At 52.7% G+C, this 8,500-nt stretch overlaps 1 protein-coding gene across 1 annotated transcript; it reads right to left on the bottom strand.

The window, feature by feature from the left end:
• Window positions 1–153: 153 nt before the first annotated feature.
• Window positions 154–2,744, bottom strand: SELENOM (selenoprotein M). The gene is made up of 5 exons (XM_070628503.1): window positions 2,499–2,744; window positions 1,242–1,277; window positions 1,004–1,038; window positions 570–648; window positions 154–490 (listed from the first exon to the last, which is right to left on the bottom strand). The coding sequence occupies exons 1-5, from the start codon at window positions 2,616–2,618 to the stop codon at window positions 332–334; spliced, it is 429 nt and encodes a 142-aa protein (XP_070484604.1). The 5' UTR covers window positions 2,619–2,744; the 3' UTR covers window positions 154–331.
• Window positions 2,745–8,500: the final 5,756 nt, after the last annotated feature.

The raw sequence follows: 8,500 nt of genomic DNA, 5'->3' as shown, positions 1-8,500 counted from the left end.
CCTCTCTTGGGTGGTTAAATGGACTGCAGCCCCGCAAGTCGTGCCCCCGTCCCCACTCCGGCAACCAGGCATTTGGGTATGGGGCTCTTCTGGGGGTATTCGGGAGGCTCCTATTCTCCACCCGCCCGCAGCAAGGAAGGAGTCAAGTCTCAATTTAAGGTGGAAGGGGATTTAGTTGAGCTGGGGAGGGAAGGGGGGTTAGGAACCCCCAACTCCATCCCTGCCGGCTCCGGGACCGAGCGTCGGCCCTCAGCGAGGGAGGTGCTCCCGGGACGCTGAACGCTTCATTCTGTCCCCAGGGCTCAGGCAGGGGGGTGCTGGGGCTCCGGACCTACAGGTCAGCGCGGGCCGGAGACCCTTTGGCGGGCCTAGCGGGCGCCCGCAGGAACTCGGGGGGCACAGGATCGTCGGGTGCCGCCTTGCGGTAGAAGCCCAGCTCCTGCACCAGCGCGTTGATCTCTTCGCGGGTCATTTCGCTGAGTGGGATTCGCTGAAGCGGAGGAGGGGTGGGGTCAGCGCGCTGGGCCCCGCCTCTCGCCCCGCCCTCTGTCCCCCTCCCAAGGTCTCACCTCCAGTTCCTCGTAGCGGTGACCCAGCAGCACCAGCTCTGGGTCGGCCCCTGGGAGGTGTTTCATTACCAGGTTGTGGCTGGAGATGGTGTTAAGGTGGGTAGCCGTGGACCGAGGCAGGTGGGGTCTCCCGGGGCCTTGCTAATGTGAACAGCACTGCCTCGTTTGCCCAGGTAAGGCAGGGATCCCCATTTACATGTGAGGAAATTAGGGTTCAAAGAAGTAAAGGGCCCTCCTCTCTTTCCTGTGTCTGTCATCACTAGTCAATTTCTCTTGCCTACCCAAGACTACCTCAGAATTCTCTGGGCAGCCACTACCAATCAATTCCACTTGTCAGATGAAAACCATGTCATCCCTATGTTCGAAGTTAAGTGGAAGGAGATTTTCCCAGATCCTCTCCCCATTCTCCCTCCCCTGGCACACAAGAAGGATACTAGAATGGGATGTCCTCGGTGACAAAGGCCTTCACCTAGGGAGGAACCAGAGCATCAGACCCCAACCCCTCCAGGTACTGATGGGAAACTGAAGCCCAGTGAGGTCACACACCGAGGTGGGTGCAGGCTCCTGACTCCCAGCCCAGGGATCCTTCCCCACCCAATCCATTGAGACTATGTTGCCCACCCCCAAAAGGCTTGGGGAAACAGAGCTGGAGACCCCTTCTTTCAAACTCACCTCCTTTAGGCGATTCAGCTGTCATCCCCCACAGGTCTGGAGGGGGACAAAATGGGATAGTTCAGGAGTCCCTCACATCTGTCCCAACCACACCCTCAAGGCCATTTCACGCTGATCCCCAAGTTGGGTGGGGCTGTGGATTAACCCTGGAACAGAAGTTCCCAAGGTGTGGAGATGGGAGGCCCCTTGTGGGCAGACGGGGGAACTCTGTACAGATGGGGAAACTGAGGCCTAGGGACACCAGGGGAAAAGAAGAGCAAGGCCAGAGACCCGAAGGGCACTTACCAGCCTTGGGGCTCTTGCCTGCACACCTTACTGACTGTTGACTCACTCCCAACGCCCAAGAGAAATGATCACCCTAATCCTCTCAGGCAGTAGAGACCTGGGCCAGGCCTTTGGCCCCTAGAACCTCAGGGCGGAGGCAGACCAGACGGAAAGAGCTCACAACTGCCCTGAGGGCCCCATTAGAGACACCTGCCATCTGGTCCTTGCCCCATCCCATGCAGAGCTGGCCCTCCCTGCCACCTGCGGCCCAGACCTACAGACCATCAGGTTGCTTCCTCATCATGGGAGGATGGGAGGGCCCCTCCCTGGACTCCCTGAGGGGGAGCCACCTCCCAGCAGGAGTCCAGACCCCAGGACCCCCCATTCTAGTCCCCCCTCCTCCTCCCTCTCCTCTGTCAGACAGAAAACTAAGGCCCACAGAGGATCTGCGACGCTCCAAGTCACACAACAAGACAGGACTCTGGCGGGTAATTTCCTCGCGGGGGAGCGTGGGGGGCTGCTGAGAAGTTTGGGTGATGCAGTTCCCAGCCCCGTTCCCTGGCTTTCACATGGGGGGGGGGGGGTTGGCGCCCAGGTCTTCCCTGCCACAGGCAATGGGAGAGAGACCAACCGGAACTGGGGTGGGGGAGGAATTCCAGGAAAAAGTGGAGTGCTGGGGGGGATGGGAAGTTGGGCTCCAGAAAGCAGGTTTGGGAGAGTCATAGGCAGGGTGAAGAGTCAGGGGACAGGGCCAACATGTCTGGGGGCCTGCTGTCCGACAGGATGGGGAACTGGGGGATGGGTTCAGATTTCCAGGCCGCAAGATCGCACGGTGGGTGCTGGGCATCCTGAGGCTGGGGAGCGGGAGGGTTGGTCCCGGCGCCTATATCGGAGTCGACAGGGTCCTGGGGCCACAGCGGGCGGTGATTCCAAGGCTAAGGGGCCACAAGGGTGAGGGGTGGTGGTCCTCAGGCTGGGGGCAGGCTCACTTACCTCTACCCTCGCTCGGGCCAGGCGGTGCAGACGGTTCCAGTCGGGCCGGAAGGTGGTGGCGGCAGCCGCAACTGCCGCGACAAGCAGCAGTAGGGGCGGCGGAGGCAGCGGGAGGTGCATGGGTACCGGGCCGAGGATGATCCGTGAGCTAGAGGTGAATCGCCCGGCCACTGCGCCACGTCTGGGCCCGCGGCTGGCCCGCCCCGCTCGAGGCCCCGCCCCACTCGGGCCCACGCCCCCAGCGCTCGGTCTCCGCCCCGGGGCCTGCGTGGGGGCCTCCCGCTTGCTCCTGGCGCGTTCGGGCTCCCGTCTGGCCCTCAGGCCTTTTCTTTCGCAGTCGCGGGGGTGTCCACGCTCCCTCTGCCGACCGAGAGCGTGGACCCTCCGGCAAGATGCGGCCAGACAGTGCCCCCTCACGGCGGCAGGGGGCGCGGGCCGACTGCGGACGGATACGGGAGCTTCTAGGGCAGACGCTCGGCTTGAAGATGGGGAAACTGAGGCCTGGGGAATCTTTGTGTTTTTTATTTCTCTGGATGAAATTCTCATCTGGGTTTCAATGCCCTGGAGCACACATTGTGGCAACAGAAATATGAGTACTCTGTAGGGGCTGAGAGGATAAAAAGGTTAATACACGTAAAGCTCTTTAGAACAGTACCTGGCACAGTGTCAGCTTTCATTATTTCATTTCTTACCTCATAAAGGCCCCAGGACTCCGTTTTGTAGGTTAGGAAACAGGTTCAGAAAGGTAAACCGATTAAGTTGTGGATTTGGGATTTGAACCAGAAACGTCTCTGTGCTCATCTCAGCAAACGAAAGATGACTAGATCAGGATGCAACTTCCGCATCTTCAAGCCTAAGGCAGACACAGCAAATTGATGGCAGTTCTCTTTCCCACTGAATCTAGACTGGGACTCAGAATCCTTCTCAACATCAAACCAAGGCTGCATTACGACTTTCATGGACCCTAGGCATTTTTGCCTTTCTGGGCCCCTTCCTCCATTAAAAAAATATATTAAAAATGGGATCTTACAACTGCTTTAATAAAAAGATGAATACAATCCTGACTGGATTCATTACTATTAGATATTCATTCTTTTCCCCCAATTTTAAAAGAAATTAAAATTAAAACATTTTCGTGGACCCCTAGAAGTATCGTAGGCCCTTGATACTGAGCCTAATGGTTAAGTCAGGTCTGCACTGAGCCCTTTGCGGGTATCCTGCTAGTTCACATTTGCTGACTTTAGTGTAAAGATTTATAGACTTAGAGCTCTTACTTATTATTTAATTAAATTGTTAATTATTTAATATTCCATATAAATACATTCTCTGTAAATATTGTAAATATAATTGGTTCTCTCTAAATTATTGACATCATAGGCTCTGTGTAAAACTCTGTTTATTGCTGTGGAAGTGTGAATTCATCCAAGCTTTCTGAAGGGCAATTTGACTCAATAAATCAAAACCCTAAAAACCTTTCTTTGACCCAGTCATTCCACTTCTCAGAACTTGAACCAAAGTAATCATCAAAGAGGGGACCAATTGTTAGGTCAAGATTGTTTATCAAAATACTGTTTAGTGGGGCTGGCTCCGTGGCCAAATGGTTAAGTTCGCGCACTCTGCTTCAACGGCCCAGGGTTTCGCCAGTTCGAATCCTAGGCGCGGACATGGCACCGCTCATCAGGCCACGCTGAGGCGGCGTCCCACATGCCACAACTAGAAGGACACACAACTAAAAATATACAACTATGTACTGGGGGGATTTGGGAGAAAAAGGAAAAATAAAATCTAACACAAAACAAAACACTGTTTATCATGGTGAAAAACTGGACACACAACCTAAGCATGTCGCAGCAGATGATGCGTGAATAAATGATGGTACCTCCATAGGATAGGAAACCATGCAGTTGTTTAAAGTGATGTAGCATAGTGTTGAATGACATGGAGAATGTTCATAGTTATGGCATTAAATATCAAAAAAATAAAAGCTATGAGACAGTAATATCAGTTGGGAGTTGCAATGCTCTGGGCTGCAAGTCACAGAAACCCCAAGTTCAACTGGCTTAAACAATGAAGGGAATCTGTTCACTCAAATAACAAAAAGTCCAATGACGGCAAGGGCTTCAGGTGAGGTTTCATCCAGTTAATAAAGTCACCAAGACCTGATCTGTCTCCATTCTGGTTTCCACAGAATCAGCTTATCATTAGGCTAGCTACCTACTTGATGTCAAGATGGCTGCCAGCAGTAACCAGGGCCACAGACTTCTTTATTCATATCTAATTGTAGGGAAAATCTTTTTTGGTGACTTCCTCAGGAGAGAAAATAAACTTTCTCTCCCGAAAGCTCTCAGCAAAAGTCTCCTTTTATCTCACTGGTCCATCCATGATCCAAACATGTGGCTAGGGAAATGGGAATTGCTCACTGACTTAACCAATTGGGACCCATTCCTGAAGCCTGCCTAGAAGGATATGGGCTGCAACAGATGTTGTGGAGGCAACAGCCAACCAATTTTATAAAATATATATATATATAGGGCCGGCCCAGTGGCATAGTGGTTAAGTTCGCGGGCCCCACTAGGGTTTGCAGGCCTGGATCCTAGGTGTGGACCTACAAACTGCTCATCAAGCCGTGCTGCAGCGGCATCCCACATACAAAATAGAGGAAGACTGGAACAGATGTTAGCTCAGGGACAATCTTCCTTACCAAAATATATATATATGTATATACACACACACACACATATGTATATGTACATATATATGCCTAGACCAAAAACCAAAATCTAGAAGGAAACAACCCAAGAAGTCAAAATGGGCATCTCTTGGTAGATGACATTATTGGTGAATTTTTTTTCTCCTTTACACTTTTTTCTGTATTTTCTATAATAAACATGTATTACCTAAACTCAAACAATAAACTTTGTTTACAAAAATAATGGAATATATGCCACAGGTTCCCTCTACCCCACGCCACACCCCAACAGGGGCCTGAGAATGGCTGAAGCCAGAGGACCCCACGGAGGCTGTGGTTTTCCTGCTGCCAGAGCCAAACCTCAGTACCCCATGAGCCCACATTATTCTCTGGACAGATGCCACCAAACCACTCTCATTGCATTAACCTGGACTCTGCAGCCTCGAGGGGCCACAGCCTAGGCTGCTGAGGGCTGACTAGTCATCCAGTGGAACTGGTGGTAGAGACAGTGGCCACAACAGTACCGGGAACATTCTGGCATCAGTAGCCATGGGAGGCCCAGGATCTCCCAGTACAGATCTCTGCTCGTAATCCATGCCCTTATGTGGCAGTTTATAATCTAGGCCAGCAGCCTTCCTCAGGTAGGGCTGGGTTTGAGGTTTAGTCTGTGATGGGGTCAGGCTCAGACAGGGTCAGGGTCAGCACTTAGCCTAAGACCAGATTTAGAACTGAGTCTAGGGCTGAAGTCAGGGCTCAGTCAGTGATCGGGATTGGGTCTCAGCCTGTGACCAGGATCAAGGATCAGTCTGGGATGAGATTCAGTGCATAGTCTGAGATCAGAGCTCAGTGTCTGACCAGAGTTTTGTGTGACCCAGAGTCAGAGCTCAGTATGATCGGGTTCAGTATCAGAGTTCAGTCAATGATCAGGCTCAGGGTTTAGTCTCTGACCAAGATCAGGGCTCAGTCTGCCAGCAGGTTCAGGGTTCAGTTAATGACTAGACTTGGAGCTCAGTCTAACCCTGGGCTCAGGGCTCAGTCTAAAATCAAGAGTTAGTCTGGACTAGGGTTTGAGTTCAGTCTGTGACTATGGCTCAGTCTTAGGCTAGGATCAGGGCTCAGTCTGGGTCCAGAATCAAGGTCTCAAGTTGATCAGCCTTAGTCAGGCTTGGATCAGGCTCAGTTCATGACTAGAGTTGGGGCTTAATGGTCAATAGATAGAGCTGGGATAGAGGCTCAGTCTTGGCATGGGATCAGGGCTCAGTTAACACCAAGATTAGGGCTTAATTTGGATCCAGGATCAGGGCCCAGGTTTAGTCTGGCTCAATGCTCTGTTCTGAGCTCCAGTAAAGAAGTTTCTGGAGACATGGGAGCCCAGGGCATGTTGGCCTGCGAATGAGAGCCCCCAGGCAAGCTTACATCCTTGCAGTAAGCCTCCCCTTGCCTGCTAAAGCTGGTTGTCCTAGAGTCTTCTAACCTACATGGCTCTGCTGCCCGAGATCCCCTCGCACCAGAATAAAAATAGCCACTCACTTCAGAGCAGCTGACAGCGGGTGCCAGGCAGCCTGGGGGGAGGAGGAGCTGAGGACAGGGAGGAGGGATGCCTGAGCTCAGCCCCAACAGTGTGACCTTGGGAAAGTCACTCCTCCTCCATGAGCCCATTTCCTCAGGGGCAGAATGGGAGGTAAGGATGACACCCACCCCAGAGGGTGAGAACGAGGGGACAGTGCCATAACATATGGCACTTGGTACCAATAAGGAACCCTGGAGTGAAGTCTTAGAAGGAGAAATGCTCCTCCAGGGCCTGTGCACTTTCTCTTCCAGAAGCCCTCCCTAAAGCTTACCTCTTCCACCTTCCCACAATACCCTGTAGCACCCTCTACATCTTGAGACATTTCTCAGCTAGTGCCCACAGTGTGACCTCCCTCATGATGGGCATGGGTCAGAGTGACTGGGGAGCGAAAGGAAGGAGGACAGACCCTTCTGTACCATTGCCATCCACAGATGCCTCTGGGAGGTGAATCAAGGGAAAGGAGGAGGAAAGAGGAAGGAGAAAGTCTCTCTCTCTTTCCTGCTCATGGTGGATTTACTCTGAGCCAAAGGGCCACGAGGGCACGTGTCCAAACTTTGCATCCTTTCACAGCTGGAACCTTCCACACACCATACCTTTGCACCTACTGCCCTCTCTGCTTCCCAGGGCAGTTTTCCTTATTTCAGTGTGGCTACACAGACTCTCCGCCAAAGAAGGGGTTCAACAGTCACCTCTGTGGGGGAATATTATCCACTATCTCCCTGGGAACCCTCTGCACTGTCTCCTACCAGCTGTGTAATCTCTAGGCCTTAGTTTCTTCCTCTGTCAATGGGAATCTTATTACCAACCTCACAGGGTTACTGAGATAATCCATCAACCACTAGCCCCCTCCTTTCCTCTTCCTGGCCCAAACAGCCTGAAGGGTACACCAAGAGTTTCCAGGAGGAGGCTGGACAGACTGTACCCTCTGCCTCAGTACACCCCCTCACCCCCTGGAGCGAGGGAACGGAGGGAGCCAGGAGGGGCCTCCGGAGACAGCCGTCTCCAGGGGGGCGGTTCTCCCTGGCAGCTGCCCCCGGCCTGCAGCCCCACAGCCTGTTATCAACCTCCTTAGTCATCACACTAGGAGCTCAAATATAGCTCTTAACACGCTCCCTTCTCAGCCCAGGTCCGCCCCCTGCTCCCTTCCCTTGGCAAGGCCATGTCTGGGTCTCAGAGCCCCTTCCCCTTCCCCCAAGGAATGTACCTACACCGGGCCTCGGTTTCCACATCCACCAAATGGGAAGGTTGGAGTAGATGATGATTGATGATGATGGTGATGATGATGATGATGATGATGATGATGACAACAACGATGATGACGACCAGAGCAGCTGCCCTTACCGAAAGCTTGCTTGTGCCAGGCTGTGTGCTAAACACTTCATATGTCTTATCTTATTGAATCCTCACAGCGATCTTAGGAGGTATCTACTGTTTTTATCTCCTTTACACAATTCAGAAATCTGAGTGACCTCCCAAGTAAATCAGTGGCAACTCCAGAACAAAGGACTCTGCGCGTCTGAGTGGATGGAGGGGAGATGACGGGAAATCCTGGGCTGCCCTGGTGGGGCAGAGGAGCCCTCCATACACTCACTTGCATGACATTTGCCTGGCTTCCAAAGGGCACTGATGCCCTGTCCCAGCCTCAGATAGCTGAGCCCTAGGACTGGTCCTGGAGGCCTGGATCTGCTCCCAACTCCTTCCGGGATTGTATCAGAAGCCGGGTACTGTTGGAGGTCTCATTTT

The sequence above is a fragment of the Equus przewalskii genome, chromosome 7, assembly GCF_037783145.1.
Source record: "Equus przewalskii isolate Varuska chromosome 7, EquPr2, whole genome shotgun sequence".
NCBI classification, from domain to species: Eukaryota; Metazoa; Chordata; class Mammalia; order Perissodactyla; family Equidae; genus Equus; species Equus przewalskii.
This window is presented reverse-complemented; position numbering and strand designations above follow the sequence as displayed.